At 37.7% G+C, this 23958-nt stretch overlaps 1 protein-coding gene across 8 annotated transcripts in view; it reads right to left on the reverse strand.

Annotated features, from left to right (window-relative positions):
- Window positions 1–170: 170 nt before the first annotated feature.
- Window positions 171–23958, reverse strand: part of LOC139953885 (signal peptide, CUB and EGF-like domain-containing protein 2) — an 84533-nt gene continuing 60745 nt past the window's right edge. For 5 of the 8 annotated variants that reach the window (XM_071953484.1, XM_071953483.1, XM_071953482.1 and 2 more), the window contains 14 exons: window positions 22433–22555; window positions 21138–21254; window positions 20390–20512; window positions 18251–18487; window positions 17280–17405; window positions 14532–14693; window positions 13677–13886; window positions 12273–12434; window positions 10491–10658; window positions 9312–9473; window positions 7381–7578; window positions 6538–6690; window positions 5912–5991; window positions 171–5797 (listed from right to left, as the gene is read on the reverse strand). In XM_071953484.1, coding sequence (XP_071809585.1) covers window positions 5651–5797; window positions 5912–5991; window positions 6538–6690; window positions 7381–7578; window positions 9312–9473; window positions 10491–10658; window positions 12273–12434; window positions 13677–13886; window positions 14532–14693; window positions 17280–17405; window positions 18251–18487; window positions 20390–20512; window positions 21138–21254; window positions 22433–22555 — 2168 coding nt within the window. In that variant the 3' untranslated portion in view covers window positions 171–5650. The remainder of the gene's footprint in view (window positions 5798–5911; window positions 5992–6537; window positions 6691–7380; window positions 7579–9311; window positions 9474–10490; window positions 10659–12272; window positions 12435–13676; window positions 13887–14531; window positions 14694–17279; window positions 17406–18250; window positions 18488–20389; window positions 20513–21137; window positions 21255–22432; window positions 22556–23958) is intronic. The other 3 variants (XM_071953480.1, XM_071953479.1, XM_071953481.1) reach the window with 3 other exon arrangements.

The following is a 23958-nucleotide window of genomic DNA, read 5'->3' on the forward strand; positions in this document are numbered from 1 at the left end:
TAGTTAAGCATCTTGCTCAAGGACACAAGTGTCATGACAGGGATTCAAATCCACACTCCAATGACTTAACCACCAGAATTCCATGTTTAAAACCACTTGGTGGTCATGACACCCTTATTAATGAAACCATTGAAGTAAATCACAGTTTTTTTTTATATAAATCTGCAGTTTTTTTTATTCCATGACAACAGTGCATATTGATCTAGCCTTTAATCCACTAGACTGTTTTTAATTATTCATCTAAATTAAATAATACTGAATACTTTAACCTTTAACCTTCTAGTTAAACCTTGTAGAACTCAGAGTTTCTACAAACACTTTGCGTCATGTAAAGACTTTTTGGACTTCACAATCCAATTGCTAAAATGCTGAATTTCTTAACGGGAACATATACCTTTGGATTTTGGAACCACTCGATTGTTTTAATCCTACATTAACAAGTACCCTGTGAACATTTATTTTTAAAATGTAGAGTTATTGAGATATCTTGGAATATCCAGAGCAGTTTAATACTCGCAGGAAGTGTTGCGATAATACTTACGAAGGACTTGTACAAGTCTACACTCATGTTTATTCATATGCTAGTAAGCCCCGTGTATGTCACACAACCAGTTCGACAGTTGCTCAATAAACCATTGTGTTTCAACTTATAACAACAAGTCTCCAACCTTCAACTAATACAACATGGTGTCAGAAGTGGGATAGGACAAGGTTGGAGACTTGTTGTTACAAAGGTACAAAGGAAAACCCAATCTGAAAAATGCTTCTGACAGTAATGTATCTCAAATAAAAAGATTGGGGAATAAAAACTGATTCCTTTAACCCATGACAGCATTAACTCAAGTGAAATGATTCTCACAATGCTTTATACTATCTGTAGCTGCTCACTTCTACCCAAGTAAGTTTTTATTGCCATAAATTTTAAAGAGTGGTTTGAAACAAACGTATACCTTCCCTTTAGCGCATAGAGATGTTTATTCATATTATGCGCTATACAAATGTAGTTTATTATTATTATTTAAAGGCAGTGGACACTATTGGTAATTACTCAAAATAATTATTAGCATAAAACCTTTCTTGGTAACGAGTAATGGGGAGAACTTGATAGTATAAAACATTGTGAGAAACAGCTCCCTTTGAAGTGCCATAGTTTTCTAATTTGATTTCGAGACCTCAGATTTAGAACTTGAGGTCTCGAAATCAACCATCTAAACACACACAACTTCGTGTCACAAGGGTGTTTTTTTCTTTCATTATTATCTCGCAAGTTCGATGACCGATTGAGCTAAAATTTTCACAGGTTTGTTATTTTATGCATATGTTGAGATACACCAAAGGCTAGTCTTTGACAATTACCATTAGTGTCCACTGCCTTTAAGATATGACAAGCTCAGTAATGCTTACTGGTAAAAGAAATGTCTCTTCAGACATTATTTTTTACAATACTGCCAAGTTATTTTTACCCTAATTGGACAACAAAAAACATACTTTGAAGCATTGGACTAATGAATTCTATGTACTTTTTTTGAAATTCAAATCGAGCAAGAATACTACCATACTAGAATCTATATCTTATCTTGATTCATATTGAGTGCACCAGCGGATTTCTTAACAATACCATGTATACCTTGTATACCTTACAATTGGGTGAACATTTTGGTTAGTAGATAGTGCTGCAAAAAATGTACCTTTTAATTTACAAGCCCAGGTTAACCTAGTTAAACTGGGTTTAACTGGAACTAGTTGAAACCAGTTGATAAACTAGTTAAACACAGTTAAAACCAGTTGGTTTAATATGGAAAATGGACAGAAACCAACTGGTTTATAATTTCAACCTAGTTTAACACAGTTAAACCTAGTCCAAACCAGTTGGTTAATATGAAAAATGGACGAGTTTGTTCACTATCCAGTTGAACCAGTTGACCCCAGTTAACTACGTTCAACTGGAATTTTGACCTGGGAGAACAGGGCTCAAATCTGACACTGGACCACACCCCCGAGTCCAGTAATTTCATAGTCAGGCCAGTAAACTCAAGATAGGACACACCTGGTGGTCTTAAGGTTTTAAAGGCAATGGACACTATTGGTAATTACTTAAAATAATTATTAGCAAAAACACTTATTTTATAACGAAGTAATGGAGAGCTATTGATAGAGAAACAGCTCCCTCTGAAGTAACATAGTTTTCGAGAAAGAACTAATTTTCCACGAATTTGATTTCGAGATCCCAAAATCAAACATATGAAAGCACACAACTTCGTGTGACAAGGGTGTTTTTTCTTCCATTATTATCACGCAACTTCAACCACCAGTTCGAATTTTCACGGGTTTGTGCATATGTTGAGATGCACCAGGTGAGAAGACTGGTCTTTGACAATTATCAATAGTGTCCAGTGTCTTAAATTCAATATCTCTAATTGAGTTCAATGTTGAGACTGATTCTCATAAATATCTTTCAACTCTGCTGAGTATCGCACGTAAAACAGAGATAAACCTTCCTTAGTTTTTGGTTCAAATTAAAACATGTCTCTGATTAAACTACATGTAGGTCATGATTCTGGTGACCAGTACGCCTACACTTGTGCCACACATTTTGATATACATGTAGTAAGCCGGGAAAATAGCAATTCACCTGACGTCATCATCAGAATAATCTTGCATGCACCATATTGTATTGGTGGGTAATGTCATTGTGCACATTCAGTGAAGTGCGCATTTTGGGTGGTGCAGCGTTTACATGTAAACCTCGTGCCAACCAAAATCGTGAGCATGACACAGTCGCCGCGTGTGACGTGCATGCAAGGGGTCACCTGTACCCAGGTTGAAAAGTACAACTGTAGGCGTGACCTCACACAAAGGTCAAAGGGCAGGTAAAACAAAGGTCAAAGGGCAGGTAAAACAAAGGTCATAACCTGTTCCCAGATTGAAAAGTACAACTCTAGGCATGACCTCACACAAAGGTCAAAGGGCAGGTAAAACAAAGGTCAAAGGGAAGGTAAGACAAAGGTCAAAGGGCAGGTAAAACAAAGGTCAAAGAGCAGGTTAGCACAAAGGTCAAAGGGCAGATAAAGTAAAATAGTATGCACTTTTCAGATCACCTTGATCAGTATTAAGGCTGGAGGAGTCAAGTGAAATGTAAACAGGCATGTGAGTAGGCCTATAACTGTCCATAGAATTGGAAAAGAGAAAACCAAGCAAAAAAAAAAAAGAGAAAAAGATAACATTCTTATACACAGAAAGTGAAGAAAGAAAAAAAAAAACAATCAAGAGGAAATCAGGAAATTAAGTTTAAACGATGGTGCTGCATCGCACACAGGGCAAAAACTATTTACACGTCTTTTGCTTTGTACAGTGGTAATGGACCTGTATCAGCAGTCCATAATTAACAACCTGCCGCACTCAAACCAGGTCATTATTGATAACTAAAGACAGACAGGTCACTCACAATCTCCAGAGGGATTTTAAATTTACTGGTGGAGAAAAACAACAATTAATTAGTTTGTTTTATATACAACTTAAATAATGGTCATAAGTGTATGGCATTTATTAGAATTAGACAATTAATACATACTTTGGTAAAAGTTCATTATTTAAATTAAGTAGATAATTAATTAAAGGGGGAAATATTTGCTGATCATGCGGCAGATACTTATAAAAACTGTTGTTTAAAATGGAAAACACTGCTTTTTTATTAATTTGTTTTAATTAACTTTTAGTCGCCGTGCGACGCACACACACTGTACAGACAAACGAATCTATTTATTATGCATTATTTGTTATTTACAAGTTAAGACTTCTGTTAATAAGCACATCAAGAAATGTTCTTTATAAATATGTTTAATTATGGCAGTAAGCTTTTCTGAATGATTGCTCTTTGATAATATAGTTTTTTTTAACGAAATTAGAATAACAATAATAATATTAAAACAAAAAACCCTAGACATGTAAGTTTAAGACGACACAATATCCAGTGTAACTTAAAGGTATTGGACACTATTGGTAATTACTCAAAATTATTGTTTACATAAACACTTACTTGGTAACAACGTACTTGGTAACAAGCAATGGAGAGCTGTTGATAGAATAACAATTTTTCGAGTGACAAGGGTGTTTTTTCTTTCATTATTATCTCGCAACTTCGATGACCAATTGAGCTAAAATTTTCACAGGTTTGTTATTTTATGGATATGTTGAGATACACCAAGTGAGAAGACTGGTCTTTTACAATTACCAATAGTGTACAGTGCCTATAAACCTTTGCTCAAAGTATTTTCCCCTTTCAAACAATCATGGAATACATTGAACCTTAATACCTTTATTAATTTTTCTGAATCTATGTACAAATAATAAAATTAAAATAAAATAATAACGAAAGTGACAGAAAAATACCACCCCCACCTCTCGAATATTAAAAAATAATAATAACAAATAACAATAATTAATTTTTCAAAGGATAAAGCAAGGATACTAGCCTTATTAGCAGAAGAAATAATGAATAAAAAATAAGGCGTATCCAGAACAAATTATACTGGGTCCAAAAGACAAATGATAGTAGCCAGAAAATAAAAATATATACCAATTTGTTTGCTATACCCTATATAAATAGCGGAATATGCATGGTAGAAAGGGGGTAGAACATAAAGTATAACAAAGAAAACAGATAGCAAGGGGTAGAACATTCAGCATAACAAACAAAAACATATAGCAAGGGGAAGAACAAAATACAGATGTTATAAGAAGTGTGGTATCAATAGTATCTTGAATAACATTTTATTGTTATAAATAACAAAATGTGCATGGTAGAAAGGGGGTAGAACATAAAGTATAACAAAGAAAACAGATAGCAAGGGGTAGATTATATTACAGCTGTTATAAGAAGTGGGCTATCAATAGTATCTGGAATATCATTTTGATGTTATAACTTAAATAAATAACGGAATACTCATGGTAGAAAGGGGGTAGAACATAAAGTATAACAAAGAAAACAGATAGCAAGGGGTAGATTATATTACAGCTGTTATAAGAAGTGGGCTATCAATAGTATCTGGAATATCATTTTGATGTTATACCTTAAATAAATAACGGAATACTCATGGTAGAAAGGGGGTAGAACATAAAGTATAACACAGAAAACAGATAGCAAGGGGTAGATTATAATACAGCTGTTATAAGAAGTGGGCTATCAATAGTATCTGGAATATCATTTTGATGTTATAACTTAAATAAATAACGGAATACTCATGGTAGTAAGGGGGTAGAGCATAAAGTATAACAAAGAAAACAGATAGCAAGGGGTAGATTATAATACAGCTGTTATAAGAAGTGGGCTATCAATAGTATCTGGAATATCATTTTGATGTTATAACTTAAATAAATAACGGAATACTCATGGTAGAAAGGGGATATAACGTAAAGTATAACTCAACAAAGAAAACAGATAGAGGGGATAGAACAAAATATCGTTTTTTATAAGTGGTGGGGTACTAATAGTATATTGAATCACATTATTGTTATAACCTGAATAAATAACAGAAAAACTCAGGATAGAAAGGGGGTAGAACTTAAAGTATAACAAAGAAAACCAGATAGAACAAAAAAATATAGTTTTTATAAGAGGTGGGGTATATCAATAGTATTTTAAAACGGGGTATCAGGGGTAGAAGAAGCGAGCTATTTTTCCCCGGAGGAGTTTAATGAAAGAATGTGGTAGCATATTCATGGATTCCTCTTGGCTATATGTATAGTACATCTCCGGGTGGGCAATCACCTCAAGTAACGCAGTCAGCCTTTCCTTGTCCTGAAAAAAAAAACCGACAACAAAGTTAGTCCTTGAAAACCTGTGACATAAGATAAGTATACAATCCCTTGAAGTGAAAACTAAACGACTGTTTTGAGGAGCTTTAAAAGTTACCTTTAAAATTTCCTGGTGATGATCAGACTCGTATAATCTTCCATCCCCAACGATGTCCTTGATTAGCTCTTCATAGTTTTCTGTCAAATAAAGGGAGAAATTACCAAACTTGCAGAGGGTTTAGGAAAGTCACTACAACCAACTTTATACATGTCATCATCAGTCAGTGTAGGTCAAAAGGTGTACACTAGTTTGAGCAAATTTGTTAAGAAGTGGTGTTAGACCAGGTCTCAATATCACAAAGCAATAAAATCCATCGAAAGGCAAATTGTCGGTACCACCATAGTGATTTGTGTTGTGACATCACACTTTACTAAGCAACTCTGATTTATTTGCAGTTAAGATCCATCTTAGCTTTTTGTGAAATCGAAACCAGGGCCCAAATTCAGAAATTACTGCTGAACAAATTTCTTTGCTAAGCAAATATTGAGTCGAGCACCAGCCACAACAATTCAAACTTAAATATTTTGGGCTGGTAACCTGTTTCTGCTAGGAAATACTTTTCAGTGATAAGCAAGTTTGTGTGTTTACAAGCTTTATGAAATTAGGCCCATTTAATTGCCTGTCTTTATTAAACAAAGGGGACCAGTCTAGGGGTCCTAATAGCACAGACAATGTCCTCTTACCGTCGTAGGTGGCGTAGTGAATCTGGAACCCAGAGTGGCAGTTGAACGCATCCGACTTGAACTGAATCCACAGTTTTTTACTCTGGGCGGTAAATGCAATTGGTCGGGTAACGTTTTTACAGGTTTCAAATGTTGTCATGGACAGGGGTGAAACTGTAAGTAAAATAAAATGAAACTTTTATGTTTTTTAATGAATAAAGCAGGCTGAAGTTATTTGGGATTTGAGGCATTGCATGGTGAGGTATCAATGGACATTTGGTTTGCGGTAACACCATGTATATGTACTTGCTACATTTTTGTTTTTTAATGAATACAGTAATAAATAGCATGAACAAGTTATTTAGGATTTGAGGCATTGCATGGTGAGGTATCAATGGACATTTGGTTTGCGGTAACACCATGTGTATCTCCTTGCTAAGTAGATTATGTTCTTTTGAGAACTTGTGTCTACTACCACGGAATAATTTTTTGGGGGAATTTTGCAAACTTCTCAGTTCTGAAAAGAACATTCCTGCTTATTATCTAATACCTGGGTGGAAGGTAGAAAATCGGCCGGAACTACTAATTTCGCTTGGGGGTTGAAGGGGGACGTCTTGTTATAAACTTCACTGCAGCGGAGTGAATTCTTAATTGGTCTCAATGTTTTGACTAGCTTTCTCTAGTCATCGAGGATGACTAAAGCAAGTTAGTTCAAAAGGCAAGAAGTTCAAAAGACATGTAGCACAGAGGGCAAAAAACTGTTGGAATCCTCTTTGTTCTACATCTTAGCAAAATAAGAATGTATTGGAGAGAAGAAGCAGAAAAGAGGGCGTGGCTCCTTAGGACCATGCCCATCCCACTTACTCGTCTTCCTCATGACGATCTGATCCCCGCAGTTATCCTCGACCGGTAGGAAGACTTCAGGCACCACCACGATGATCTTACGGCCCTTGGGAGCAGCCACCTTCCAGACGCACTCCATCCCGGCAGGGTAGTTACCGGGGTAGTTTGGGCTCTCAATGTAACCCATGTAATCTCCGATTACACCACCACACTTGCGATCTGTGGAACCCGCCCCAAACCAAAATATTTTTTTAATTGGAAGCAATGATGGTTAAGTTACGTTTAGGTTGAAACAGTAATTGAAATGCTCAGAGCATAAATTAAGCCTACCGTCTAGCTTCACTACGAATCATTGAAATATCTTTTCATATATTTATATGTTTTCTATATGTATACCTGAATAAAATATTAATCATTTTTTAGTGAATTAAACGTTGGTGTTGTTATTTTGTAAGTTGATTTGTTAATTTCTCTACATCCTACACATTTATCTGTTTGTCTTTGTCTTGTCTCCGTTTGTCCACAGGCTGAAAACTACAAGCATTGGCTCATCAAATTGGCCCCCATACTTAAAGGAACATTACAGAATTGGTTTTTGCTTACAAAACAGTTGCTGGCAGTGTAATCACTTTATGTAATCCACCATATACATAAACTGACAAACCTGCAAAAGTTTGAGATCGATCGGCCATCTCGGTCACGAGAAAGCAGTGAAAACCAAGTACACATTTTGCATTGCATCGATGCCAAAACAAAAATGAATAAAACCCTCACTGAGCGATAAACTCCAAACGGGAAACTAGTTTTATTTATTTCTCATCAAATATGATATTTCAGACAGAAATATTTCAAAGGATGTTTTTATCATCATCATCATTAGACTGTGTAAGTTGTTAATCTGTGGTCTTCACGATTTTTGTTCTAACCAATTCTGTAACATTCCTTTAACTATTTTCTAAACTCTTAGCATTTTTAAGCCTATACTAATCATTATGACGACCGTGTATATCATATCACTTTGTTTATGACAGTATGGAAATAAAAGTAAGCTGAGTAATTACAATTCGAAATTTAAACATATAGTTTGAAAAACAAAACCACACCAACGAGAACCTTGCCATTAATACAAATCTTTAAGTTGAACTGAACAACAAATGCAAAAAGTTACACATAATCTCCAGTGTGAGATCTACATAAAATGTACAGTAAGTTTAAAAATAGGTCTACATCTAAGTTCAAACATAAATTAAAAGTTGACAAAAATGCACAGAACGAAGTAATAATGGTTTAAAAGTGTCTTGTTTAAGGATAAAAGTGACAAGACCGACACTCAAACCCACACTCTGCTGATCAGAAACACCAGAGTTTGAATCTGGTGCTCTTAACCGCTTGACCACAACACACCATGTCAAGACTGGGACTCAAACCCACACTCTACTGATCAGAAACACCAGAGCTTGAGTTCGGTACTGTCTCAGCAACAACACATCAAATACATTGTTTATGTGTTGTAGTTGCATCAAACTTCATTCAATGCAAAAAGGTACACATTATGTCCACAGTGTGGGATCAACACAAAATGTACAATAACAAGGTTTAAAACAGTTCCATTTCTAACTTCAAACATTTAAATACAGAAAATTCAAGGACAATACAAATATTTAATAACAAAGCGAGAGAAAAGTAGGAAAATCATGTTTTCATTTTAAAAGGATTACAAAAAAATCAGTTCATTACAATACAAAAAAAATCCCCCAAAAATCAGATAATATCACACAGAACAGCAATACAAAACAATAATAATAATAAGGCACTTGAAGACCTCACAATTTAATAATAACAGTAACAATAATAATTCGGATGTGAAAAGTACTTTATAAAAACTGGTACCCAACAATGAAAACTCTTCAGAGAAATTTCTAACAAACACAACTTTTTTCACATAGGCCTACCTTTGCATTCCGAGGAAGATGTTGTGCCGTCGCCATCTGTGGTGGTATTTCCAGGGCATTTGACGCAGTAGTTCATTAGTGGACTGGACTGGTAGGTTCCCGACAGACAGAGGGCGCACCGATGCCGTGACACATCATAGTAACTACCAGCCGGACATTTCTCTATAACCGGAAATAAAGTTTCTGTAACATCAATCTTCTATTTCAGTGTTAAAGGGTCACTCTTCAAATTAATGGCAATCAAACTTTTAGTAAGATGCCTATAGCAGCTTTTAATATGTAAAAACATTTCACTTAAAAACGTGATTATGTCAAAATACCGATTTTATGCCCCCAAATTTAAATCTGAAAAGCATTACTGCAGTATTAAAGGCACTGGACACTATTGGTAATTGTCAAAGACCAGTCTTCTCACTTGGTGTATCCCATCATAAACATAAAATAACAAACCTGTGAAAATTTGGGCTCGATCGGTCATCGAAGTTGCAAGAAAATTATGAAAGAAACAACACCCTTGTTGGACGAATTTGTGTGCTTTCAGATAGGAGTAAAAGACTTCTAGCTAGAAGTCTTTTATTATTTTAGTGAGAAATTACCTTTTTCTCAAAAACTACGATACTTCAGAGGGAGTCGTTCCCACAATGTTTTATACTATCAACAGCTCTCCAATGCTCGTTATCAAGTCAGTTTTTAAGTTAATATTTGTTTTGAGTAATATTACCAAACGTGTACCTTCCCTTTAAAGGCAGTGGACACTATTGGTAATTGTCAAAGACTAGCCTTCACAGTTGGTGTATCTCAACATATGCATAAAATAACTAACCTGTGAAAATTTGAGCTCAATCGTTCATCGAAGTTGCGAGATAATAATGAAAGAAAAAACACCCTTGTCACACGACGTTGTGTGCGTTTAGATGGTTGATTTCGAGACCTCAAGTTCTAAATCTGAGGTCTCAAAATCAAATTTGTGGAAAATTACTTCTTTCTCGAAAACTATGGCACTTCAGAGGGAGCCGTTTCTCACAATGTTTTATACCATCAACCTCTCCCCTTTACTCGTCACCAAGAAAGGTTTTATGCTAATGATTATTTTGAGTAATTACCAATAGTGTCCACTGCCTTTAACCTGCCAACGTTTTTATATGAATGTGCAAGACGTCAAGCAAAAAAATCCCTCACCCTTCGCTTGGCAATCAGCAAACGACGTTGAGCCGGATGATCGGGTTTGAATACCGCCCCCGCATGACATACAATGCGTCCTCCCGGCCTCAGCTTGGTACGTGCCTACAGGACATGGCTGGCATGGAGAGAACCCGTCCAGGGAATACTCCCCAGGGTTGCATTGTCCTTGAGGAGATTACAAAGCAAATTATTATTGTTATTGTTATTATTATTGTTATTATTATTGTATATTTGGTTTGCGGTAACACCATGTGTGCATCTACTTGCCAGGTAGAGTTGGTTCCTTAGAGAACTGTCTTGCTTTATATTTGGTTTGCAGTAACACCATGTGTGTATCTACTTGCCAGGTAGAGTTGGTTCTTAGAGAACTGTCTTGCTTTATATTTGGTTTGCAGTAACACCATGTGTGTATCTACTTGCCAGGTAGAGTTGGTTCTTAGAGAACTGTCTTGCTTTATATTTGGTTTGCGGTAACACCATGTGTGCATCTACTTGCCAGTTAGAGTTTGTTCTTAGGGAACTGTCTTGCTTTATTCTACTGCCGCGGAGTAGATAATCTGAGGTTCGGGAGACTTCTCAGTTCTGAAAAGAACTGTCCTGCTGTTTATTTATTACCAGGGCGGATGGTATAGAAAATAGACTGGACTACTACTTTAGCTTATAGGATTGTAATTCACTGTACTACCGCGGAGTCAGTTCTGAATTGGTCTCAACATTTCGACTAGCTTGCTCTAGTCATTGTCAGGAGATTATTTATTCGGCCAAGATTTCAACAAACAGTACAACAAGATACAATATTACTGAGAAAATATAACAGTATAAGAAAACGACGAATGTAAGCTTAAAAAACATTTGACACCTAAAGACAGCAAAAAAAGTAACGCATCTGTTGTAAAAGCACCTATAATTTTAAAACTGTTACTCGTATTCTAAAAATTAAAATACCAGGAGACGGACAATTTAATTATGGTGATTTTGACACCTTGTTTGTAAAAATCGGTCGAGTATTGTTGTCGCAGTATGTGCTTACAGGTGAAAAGTGCCCATTTCCATTGTTGCAGTAACTCCTATTTTATACTAGCAACACTTATTCGCTGCTTGTTACCAAGTTAATTTTTTTGCTAATATATAATTTGAGTAAATACCAAACGTGTCCACTGCCTTTAAAGGGAAGGTATATGTTTGCTAATCACACTTAAAATTAATGGCAATACAAATTTTGCAACCGCTTTTAATAAAAAGTATTTTGAGAAACATTTCACTTCGAAATAATGTAGCTATGTAAAAATATATCAGTTTTTATCACAAAAGCGTCAACATCAGTAGTGCATGTTAGCGTATGTTTTCCGATTTAGGATAATTCTTCCTGCATAAGCCTTTTTGAGATATGGCGGACACAATGCTACAACACTATAAGGTTTGGGTAAATACGTGTGTATACAACCAAACCAAACAGTACTCATCCACCATACCTCAAAAAGGCGACTATTTAAAATAAAGAAAACAATAGCACGGTTTCCAAAAGGCTATATGTGATTGGGTAATAATAATAATAATATTAATAATAATAAGCTGTTCTTCTATAGCGCATATTACAAAATGAAGTCTCTAAGTGCTTCTGTGATTAAAAATATGGGTTTTAAGGTAAGAATTTAATTGTTCTAGCGTGGAACAGTCTTTGAGATTGTTGGAAAGAGAGTTCCATAGTCTAGGTGAAGCATATTGGAAGGAACGTTGACCGCAGAACTTTGTGTGAACTGGAACTGCTGTGAGACTCACCTCCACAGTGGGATATATCAGATCCACCAGAAATCCCGGTATTGTCCACTTGTGGGCATTTATGACAGTCAAGTTGGCCCTCTTGGTCTTGATACGTGCCAGGCGGACACGGGGCACAGTGAGAAGTAAACGTGTCGTGGTAAGTCCCGATGCTACAAGCAACTGTGCCAAGAAAACACAAACACAAAGACTCATTCAGTTCCAAGCTTGATGTCTATCTGTTTTATGTATCCAAAAGTCAAGGGGCACTAACTTTCAGGCCTGAAAGTTCACCTTTAAAGACACTGGACACCTTTGGTTATTGTCAAAGACTAGTCTTCACAGTTGGTGTATCACAAACTATGCATAATATAACAAACCTGTGAAAATTTGCGCCCAATCGGTCGTCGAAGTTGGGAGATAGTAATGAAAGAAAAAACACCCTTGTCACACGAGGTTGTGTGGTTTCAGATGCTTGATTTTAAGACCTCAAATTCTAAATCTGAGGTCTCGAAAACAAATTCGTGGAAAATTACTTCTTTCTCGAAAGATTACTTCAGAGGGAGTCGTTGCACACATTATTTTATACTCTTAACAGCTCCCCATTACAGCTACGCCATTTTGTGGAGTCAAGTCTTTGACTCTATAAAATGGCCGACCGTGTTATAGTTCGCAAAGTAAAAGGAAAAACCATGCAATTTTGAGGCACGTTTTGTGTGGATCATTATATTCTACTTTTAAAGGAACACATTGCCTTGGATCGGTCGAGTTGGTCTTTGAAAAGTGTTCTGTAACCGTTTCTTATAAAATCGGTATGGTTAGAAAGATGTTGTAAAAGTAGAATACAATGATCTACACAAGTATGCCTTCGACAAACACGGTCGGCCATTTATGGGAGTCAAACATTTGACTCCCATAAATGGCCGACCGTGTTAGTTCGCGACGTAAAATGAAAACTGTGCAATTTTGAGTGATAATTGTGTGGATCATTATATTCTACTTTTAAAACATATTTCTAACCATATGCATTTTATAACAAACGGTTTCAAACGCTTTTCATAGACCAACTCGTCCGATCCAAGGCAACGTGTTCCTTTAAAACATCTGTCAAACCATATCAATTTCATACCAAACACTTTTCATGGGCCAACTCGACCGATCAGAGGCAATGTGTCCCTTTAAGAAATGGGGCACCCTCTGCCACATATTGGGCAACACTAACAACTACAGCATTGCCCACAACAACAAGTGAATGAGAACATTTCATAACAAACACTTTTCATGGGCCAACTCGACCGATCAGAGGCAATGTGTCCCTTTAAGAAATGGGGCACCCTCTGCCACATATTGGGCAACACTAACAACTACAGCATTGCCCACAACAACAAGTGAATGAGAACAAAAACTGCAATAACGTTAACTCACCACACTTATTATTGACCATGAGATGGCCGGGTTGGCACGCCGTCTCCACTTCAGAGGTCGTTCGGAATGACCTCCTGGTGACCTGGTACTCCGTGTTCTCATTAAAGGTCACCACTAAGTTTTCCCGGTTGATGGCATACTTGAGTCTGTTGATCGTCTTCCTCATTTTCTTTTTGGTCTTGGCCGTTACACAATCCACATCGCAATCGGCTTCAGGGAGGAAAAGTCAAGAATATAGAAATGGATAAACAGTTTTTAAATTATATCTCAAAATGCTTAAAGGAACACGTTGCCTTGGATCGGACGAGTTGGTCAAAACAAAAGCGTTTGTAACCGTTTTTTATAAAATGCATATGGTTGGAAAGATGTTTTAAAAGTAGAATACAATGATCCACACAAGTTTGCCTCGAAATTGCGTGGTTTTCCTTCTACTGTGCGAACTATCATGGTCGGCCATTTATGGGAGTCAAAATTTTGACCCCCATAAATGGCCGACGTGTTAGTTGACGAGGTAAAAGGAAAACCACGCAATTTCGAGGCATGTTTGTGTGGATCATTGTATTCTACTTTTACAACATCTTTCTACCCATATGCATTTTATAAAAAACGGTTACAAACGTTTTTCAAAGACCAACTCGACCGATCCAAGGCAACGTGTTCCTTTAATACTGCCGAAAGCTGCTGTACTTCTAACCAAGTACATGTAAGTTTTTACTTGGTTAATCCCAAGTTAGGAACAGTTAGGAAGAGTTTGGTGAAATCGTCAGTTGGTCATTTTAGGTTCATAACGCAAAAGGCACTGAAAAAGCTACAAAATCTGCTTTTATGGTTCTTTGAGTTTTTGTGTACACTTACAAGTTGGTGGTTCCGGTCTGACGGCGATCTCAAAGTCGGCCGTGATGAGTGAGTTACCAAGAACTCGTGTGCGGCGTTTCCCACGGCGGTTGCTGTCACTCTGGCATGTCAGATTAACAAAGTTCACCTCACACAACCCACTGCATCCATCTCCGTCAATTTCTACCGAAAAATCGTTTTGAAAGGAGAGAAATTTGAAATAGATAACTCTTTTTGCTACTGAATTGTTTGGACAATTAAACAACTGGGCCCAATTTCATGGCTCTACTAATTCATGGTACTAATACACAGAATTTCTGCGCTAGCCTTGTCAGAGTAGAATGCCTAGGAATGTGGAATACGCATGCGCACAAGCCCAAATTCCCGCTAATTTGTGATTACAGCGCGGAATTCCCTGCTTCCGTAAGCGCCGATTCTTTGCTTACGGCAACAAAGCGATGAAATTGGGCCCAAGGTGACCACATTGTTTGACCACTAAAGCGTGAAGCACACATTCTTCAACAACATTTTTACAAACTCCGTTATCTCTTTGAATACATATTTGACAGCAAAATAAGTAATAAGTTCTTCCCTTTCATATAATAAAAAAATCAGTGAGATCGGTCTACAATTGTCACACTTCTTTGTCTTTCTATCCTCAGTGTGATCTGTAATCTGAAACACTCCTTTGTACACAGTCATATGGTGCTCCGTTGGTGTTTAGCATTTCAGAGCTTTCAACTCAAATTTGGAGAGATTTCTTAGTAGCAACCTGATTTTATTTGCCCATCATTGGATTGATCCAATATTTTTCTTCCACTGATGGTAAGCTTGGGAATGGAGAGTGAACCTGGGGGCCTTACACGAACCCCGGCTTGAGCTCCGACTCTGGGCTTGGGTTTTAAGTACACAGTGGAAACGCAGCTTGACCTTCAGGCCTGTGCTATTTGGAGCAGCGTGTATTTTGCATGCAGTGGTGGTTCAGAATAGAAGCGTTAGAATAGCTTTTGACGTCATTCCAGGGGCTCACCCAGGTCAGCCCCCAGTGCCCTGCTTGTGGAGTGGTTCACTTGGGGGCTGGCCCCAGGTAAACGACGTCACTACGAAAGCGGTGAGTGGTCGTTCGCTTAGCTCTTGTCAGGGGCTCACCCGAGTGAGCACCGCGGGGTAGACCCAGGGAAGCTAAATGAACGCACCCACTAGAAATGACAATTGTGCTAAGGCTTGGGTGTTTTTTTTGTGTGTAAGCTTGGTCGGCTAAAGTCGCCAATGGTAAAAGAAGAGGGTGTTAGTGCAGTGGACTAAAGTCACCTATGGTAAGGAAGAGGGGGTATGAGTGCAGTTGACTAAAGTCACCTATGGTAAGGAAGAGGGGGTATGAGTGCAGTGGACTAAAGTCACCTATGGTAAGGAAGAGGGGGTATGAGTGCAGTGGACTAAAGTCACCTATGTCAAGGAAGACGGGGTATGAGTGCAGTGGACTAAAATCACCTATGGTAAGGAAGAGGGGGTATGAGTGCAGTGGACTAAAGTCACCTATGGTAAGGAAGAGGGGGTATGAGTGCAGTGGACTAAAGTCACCTATGTCAAGGAAGAGGGGGTATGAGTGCAGTGGACTAAAGTCACCTATGGTAAGGAAGAGGGGGTATGAGTGCAGTGGACTAAAGTCACCTATGGTAAGGAAGAGAGGGTATGAGTGCAGTGGACTAAAGTCACCTATGTCAAGGAAGAGGGGGTATGAGTGCAGTGGACTAAAGTCACCTATGGTAAGGAAGAGGGGGTATGACTGCAGTGGACTAAAGTCACCTATGTCAAGGAAGAGGGGGTATGAGTGCAGTGGACTAAAGTCACCTATGGTAAGGAAGAGGGGGTGTGAGTGCAGTGGACTAAAGTCACCTATGGTAAGGAAGAGGGGGTATGAGTGCAGTGGACTAAAGTCACCTATGGTAAGGAAGAGAGGGTATGAGTGCAGTGGACTAAAGTCACCTATGTCAAGGAAGAGGGGGTATGAGTGCAGTGGACTAAAGTCACCTATGTCAAGGAAGACGGGGTATGAGTGCAGTGGACTAAAGTCACCTATGGTAAGGAAGAGGGGGTATGAGTGCAGTGGACTAAAGTCACCTATGGTAAGGAAGAGGGGGTATGACTGCAGTGGACTAAAGTCACCTATGGTAAGGAAGAGGGGGTATGAGTGCAGTGGACTAAAGTCACCTATGTCAAGGAAGACGGGGTATGAGTGCAGTGGACTAAAGTCACCTATGGTAAGGAAGAGAGGGTATGAGTGCAGTGGACTAAAGTCACCTATGGTAAGGAAGAGGGGGGTATGGGTGCAGTGGATCAAAGTCACCAATAAAGGAACAGAAGGAACATGTTAATGGGAGACGGCCATACAATAGTTAAAACTTCATGACAAAATAAGCAAAGGTTTGATAAACAGGACAGACAAGCATCGTAGTAATAAGCCTTCATCATTAAATATGCTAACAGTACAATCACGCAGGCCTCCGATGCCCCTGGTCTTGGCCCTGGTGCCCCCTCAAAAGTTTCCCAATGACTTTTCCATAACGGCAGTGCCCTTTGCAAAATGAAAATGGCCTTGCCCTCTCAAAGATGAAATTCCATCCCTACTGTTGCCCATTGTGTAGTGTTAGTGCTCACGTGCAAATGTGCAATTCCCATACTTCATGCGAGAGATCCGATGTATTTTGCGGAACAAGGGATTAGCAAACATTCAGAAAAATAAAAAGCAAGTTGCTGTATGTGGTATACCTGATAACTTCTTACTTAGAAAATCCGTTACCACGGATTCGGAGCGGTTGAACCGACGTAGCTGGCAGTCCTCCACCGTGAAGGTGAACCGAGCTTTGTGGTGGTAGGTCGGGGCGTTGACGGAGGCTGAACACGCAAGAATAATGGGAGAACAATTATTGAAGGTTTACATTTGGTAATCACTATTAAAGACACTGGACACTATTGGTAATTGTCAAAGACTAGCCTGAGCAGTTGGTGTATCTCAACATATATGCATAAAATAAAAAACCTGTTAAAATTTGAGCTCAATCGATCGTCAAAGTTGCGAGATAATAAAGAAAGAAAAAAACGCCCTTGTCACACGAAGTTGTGTGCATTCAGATGCTTGATTTCGAGACCTCAAATTCTAAATCCGAGGTCTCAAAATCAAATTCGTGGAAATTTACTTCTTTCTCGAAAACTACATTACTTCAGAGGGAGCCATTTCTCACAGTGTTTAATACTATCATCCTCTCCCCATTACTCGTTACCAAGAAAGGTTTTATGCTAATAATTATTTTGAGTAATTACCAATAGTGTCCACTGCCTTTAAAATTAATGACAATAAGAAGTTACTTGGTTAGAAAGTAGAGCAACTTTGGATAGTTTTGATGAGGGGACAAAAACAGATTTGATTTTCCATAACCACATAACTTCAAAGTGAAATTATTCTTAAAAATCTCAAAAATGGGAGAACAATTGTTTAAAGGGAAAGGTACACTTTTGGAATCACTCTTCAAATTAACGGCAGTTTTTATTCAATTTTTTTTTTTCACAGAGCTCGGGTAAGTACCGAGTAGTGCTAACACACATTGGTGTATATAGATTTCAAGCTGTTTTCTGGTCTTGTCAGAACAAATCTGGGCCAGTAAAAAGTTTGAGATCCTTTGGTCTTGTCATTTTTCCCCACAAACTTGATGATCCCCTGAAAGGGATCTTTTTAAACTTACCAGAGCAGCTCGGCAGCGTTTCTTCTTCTTGGGACGGCAGCTCTGTTGCATTCACTCCGTCTGTCCACCGATAGTGCGTACTGTCTCCGCATCGGTACGTGTAGGCTAGTCTACCCGATGATGTAAAATGGTAATTAGACTCGCACCTTAGGGAGCAAGTCTCTTCGTCTCTATCACGGCTGCAGGAAAGGACGACTCTGGCTGGCGGTCGCAGTGGCAGGCATCGGGAGCTCTCTGCTTAAATTGTGAATAAGACAAACCCGAATTCCAAATTTCAAACCCATGAGTTTCAAAAAAACAAAGTCATACTCTCTAAATGCAACAGAGTGAAAAAGCACTCTTTGAAGAGCCATATGAGGGACAACCTTTTTTCAAGTGGTCTTCCACTCTTTCAGATTGAAGTTTGTATCTTTTTGAATGATTTTTCACTCTGTCCTGGAGTGAAACCCCTTTAAAAGAGTGAAATATTCACCGCTCTTTTTAAAGAGCCATATGAGGGACAACTTGAAATGTAAAGAGTGGTGTTTTTCACTCTTTTACATTAAAGCCATTATACACTTTCGGTACAGAAAAAAAAGGAAAAAAGTTCACAGATTTACAAATAATTTACAGGGTTACAGAAGGTAATGGTGAAAGACTTCTCTTGAAATATTGTTCCATGGTATGCTTTACTTTTTGAGAAAACATCAAAACAATATCAATTCTCTATAGCGAGAATTACAAATTTATTATAAACACATGTCATGACACAGCGAAACGCGCGAAAACAGGAGTGGGTTTTCCCGTTATTTTCTCCCGACTCCGATGTCCGATTGAGCCTGAACTTTCACAGGTTTGTTATTTTATATTTAAGTTGTGATACACGAAGTGTGGGACTTGGACAATACTGGTTACCAAAAGTGTATAATGGCTTTAAGAGAGTACATTTTCTACCATTTAGAAGAGGAATTCCAGATGAAAAACGTCATCATCTCCTTGAGTGTTTTCAGACCTACTTGTAAGCACTTTTGAGAATTGCAATGGTTTCTCAATGGTGTATCTATATAACGGTATCGTAATTGTACGGTAGAATTATTTTACCATTTGTTAGCCTACCCATGGTGTTTTCATTCAAGGTGAATGGTACCCAATGGTAAGTCCAACGGTACATGTAGTGTTGTACTGAATGGTATTTTTAAATGGTAGAATTTCTTTTACCATTAGTTACCAAGTCTAATGGTAGCGATGTGCTGAATGGTATCTTAAATGGTAGAATTATGTTACCATTAGTTACCGATGGTGTTTTCATTCAAAGTGAATGGTACCCAATGGTAAGTCTAATGGTAGCAATGTGCTTAATGGTATTTTAAATGGTAGAATTTTTTTACCATTAGTTACCAATGGTGTTTTCATTCCAAGTGAATGGTACCCAACGGTAAGTCCAATGGTAGTGTTGTACTGAAAGGTATTTTAAATGGTAGCATTTTTTTTACTATTAGTTACCAATGCTGTTTTTATTCAAGTGAATGGTACCCAATGGTAAGTCCAATGGTAGCGATGTGCTTAATGGTATTTTAAATGGTAGAATTATGTTACCATTAATGGTGTTTTCATTCCAAGTGAATGGTACCCAACGGTAAGTCCAATGGTAGTGTTGTACTGAAAGGTATTTTAAATGGTAGCATTTTTTTTACTTTTAGTTACCAATGGTGTTTTTATTCAAGTGAATGGTACCCTATGGTAAGTCCAATGGTAGTGTTGTACTGAACAGTATTTTAAATGGTAGAATTTTTTTACCATTAGTTACCAATGGTGTTTTCATTCAAAGTGAATGGTACCCAATGGTAAGTCCAATGATAGTGTTGTACTGAATATTGTATTTTAAATGGTAGAATTTTTTTTACCATTTAGTTACCAAGTCCGATGGTAGCGATGTGCTTAAAGGTATTTTAAATAGTAAAATTACGTTACCATTAGTTACCAATGGTGTTTTCATTCAAGTGAATGGTACCCAACGGTAAGTCCAATGGTAGTGTTGTACTGAATGGTATTTTAAATGGTAGAATTTTTTTACCGTTAGTTACCAATGGTGTTTACATTCAAAGTGCATGGATACCCAGCGGGTATGTCCATCAGGTCTAGCTTTTGATTTTGTCTCACCAATGCAGTCTTTCTTGTTGTGATGTAGACGGAATCCAGGCCTGCATTCACACACGTAGGATCCAGGAATATTCCTACAGGTGTGTTGACAACCGCCGGCGTCGATCGAACATTCATCCACATCTAGTATCAGGAGAAAATTACATCTGCGTTAATATGAGACCGCGACTCTCAAACAGCCATGGTCCTAGACAAGTTGTTTTGCTCTCTCGCAGCTGTCTTCAAGTCTTCGCAACTATCTTGCGAGTCTGCTGCTCTGCGAGACTTCTGGTCTCACGACTGCGAGAGCAGTAGTCAGGAGAGCAGTAGCCTCGCGCAGCGCAGCAGTATCGGGAGATTATGAGAGAGCCTAAGGCTATCCGCGACAGACAATTATGGACCATAATTCATAGAAGTTGTTTATCGGTATTAGAAAGGAAAAACTGGCGCTAACTATAACACGAGAACCCAAGCACAAAGTTATTTCATAAGGGAAAGTATATACTTGGGAATCACACTTAAAATTAATGGCATCAAAACTGACTTGGTTCTGACTTCGATTTAAGCTTCAGAGGGAGCCATTTCTCACACTGTTTCATACTATCAATAGCTCTTCATTGCTCTTTACCATTCTAACAATTATTAACAATTACTGGAGTGTCCAGGGCCATTAATAATGTCAAATATTTTTATCCATCCTGTTATTTGCGCTTGCGCGGTTTGGATGCGGTGTAAAATAAAATAAAAAATACAAATAAAAATTACTCACCGCCACAGTGAGTGATTCCATATGCCTGGTAGCCCGCATCACATAAGCAGCGAAATCCTCCAGGGAAGTTTAGACATGTGTGGTCACAAGTAGCATTTACAGCACACTCATCTAAATCTGACATAAAAGAACCTTTAAAAGCATTTTCAACATGCAGACAAGTTGTGTATATAAATTAAATTCTTAAATTCTTCTGCATGAACTGTTTCATGTGCAATGTTTGTATCTGCCTTTTGATATTTTTTTTCTTCATATTTGTGCGGTTGTTAAATCTGTGCGAGCAATGAAATGTTTTTCTTTTTGAAGTTTAATAAAGTTACTATGTCTTATGTAGACAACATTTTCAAGTTGCAGACAACATTTTCAAGTTCCAGACAGTAATTTTTCAACTTGCAGACAACATTTTAAAGTTGCACACAACATTTTCAACTTCCAGACAACAATTTCAAATTTGCAGACAACATTTTGCAACTTGCATACAACATTTTTAAATTTGCAGTACAACATTTTCAACTTGCAGATAAGAACATGCATACCTTGCACTCATCCGGGAACCCAACACAGACGACCAAAGCTAAGCACAAATACTAAGCATAAACCCATGATAAAGCAGACCAAACACAAAGAGCAAGATTTGTTTTAACCCTGAATCAATCGTAATTGCTAAGCAACATTTGATACGTCACAACACAAATAACAACAGCAATATTGACAACTCATCTTAAATGAAAATTACAGAATTGGTGTTTGCTAACAAAACAGTTGCTGGCAGTGTAAGCACTTTATATAATCCACCATTATACATAAAATGACAAACTTGTAGAATTTTGAGATTTGGCCATCTGGGTCATGAGAAAATAGTGAAAAAACGATTACACATTTTGCACGACATCGATGCAATTTAAAATAAAATAAAACACTCACTGAGCGATAAATTCCAAACGGGAAATTAGGGATGTTTTCTACTATCATCATTGTTAGATCCTGTAAGTTTCATGTAAACCTGTGGTCTTCACGATTTTTTCTCATACCAATTCTGTAATGTTCCTTTAAAGGATTTGGGTACTTTTTGTAACACAAAACACAATTACCACCGATTTACATTAAGCTTACACTTTTTAAAGATTATGATAGTAGAAAGCGTTCGACCATCATTATATTCAAATTGTGTGGGTTTAATGTAAACCTGTGGACAATGTGTTTTGTGTCTTACAAAAAGTACCCAGATCCTTGGCTGAAATCGAGACCAATGGCCTTAAGTACAGAGACGCACACTTAATCACATCTGAACTTACCAATGCAAGACTGGCCGTCCCGTAGCAGCTTGTAACCACCAGGGCAGCTACACTCAAAGTCACCGATGGTATTGGTGCATCTGTACTCGCAGCCCCCATTGCTTATCTCACATTCGTCAATATCTAAAAGTAGACACATTAACATAATGCACTTTAAAGGGTCTATGTAACTTTTGTATGACAAAAAACACAATGTCCACAGATTTACACTAAACTTACACAGTTTGAAGATAATGATGGTAGAAAGCTTCCCTGAAAATATTACATGCTGAGGTGCTGTAGTTTTTGAGAAATGAGTAAAACAATGGTTGAAAATAATTTTCGTCTCATGAGACGAAAATTATTTTAATAATTTACAAACGTATTTTCATGACATTTTGTTACTCATTTCTCAAAAACTACAGCACCTCAGTAAGTAAAACTTGAAGGGAAGCTTTCTTCTATCATTATCTTCAAACCCTGTAAGTTTAATGTAAATATATGGACATTTTGAAAAAGTACCCAGATCCTTTATATCTATTTAGAAATTATTATGATAACTGATTATGACTTTTGGAAAGTCAAGAGAAAGACCCCTAGGACTGTTGAAAACAAAAATTACAGAAAATACAGACAGAACCACAACAGTCATACAAAGAAAAATATAAGTGATTTCTTCAAAATAGACTCAAACTGTTCTAGAGAGGAGCAAGTTCTTTGTTACTATTGGATAGTGAATTCCAGAGTTCAGGAGATGCAAACTGAAGGGTGCGTCGTGGCTAAGAGGTTAAAGACAGTGGACACTATTGGTAATTGTCAAAGACTAGCCTTCACAGTTGGTGTATCTTAACATATGCATAAAATAACCAACCTGTGAAAATTTGAGCTTAATCGGTCGTCGAATTTGCGAGATAATAATGAAAGAAGGTAAAAAAAACCTTGTGTCACGAAGTTGTGTGCTTTCTGATGCTTGATTTCGAGACCTCAAATTCTGAACTTGAGGTCTCAAAATCAAATTTGTGGAAAATTACTTCTTTCTTAAAAACTACGTCACTTCAGAGGGAGCTGTTTCTCACAATGTTTTATACCATCAACCTCTCCCCATTACTCATAATCAAGAAAGGTTTTATGCTAATAATTATTTTGAGTAATTACCAATAGTGTCCACTGCCTTTAAGACCACCCGACTCAAGCTCTGGTGTTTCTAATCAGCAGAGTGGGGGTTGGAGAGTCATGACACTAGTATCCTTTTAAGCAAGACACTTAACCATTACTGCTTCGTCCTTTGGATGGGACGAAAAGGCGTTATGCACGTAAAAGTTCCCAGTAACACTTATCCCTAAGGCAAGGGGATGCTCCAGTGTTCCTGGCAGTTGCTGCTGAATGTGCCGTAGCACCTTGTAAACCCATTATAAGGTGCTACATAATTGTGTCTCAGAATTCATAACTTCAACAACCATATATCATTGTGAAAAAATGTATAAACTGTGAAGGGCCTCAGAGTACCTTGTCGGTATAGATATGAGCGCTATATAAGACTTCAGTAT

This window comes from Asterias amurensis, chromosome 22 (assembly GCF_032118995.1).
Source record: "Asterias amurensis chromosome 22, ASM3211899v1".
Lineage (NCBI taxonomy): Eukaryota > Metazoa > Echinodermata > Asteroidea > Forcipulatida > Asteriidae > Asterias > Asterias amurensis.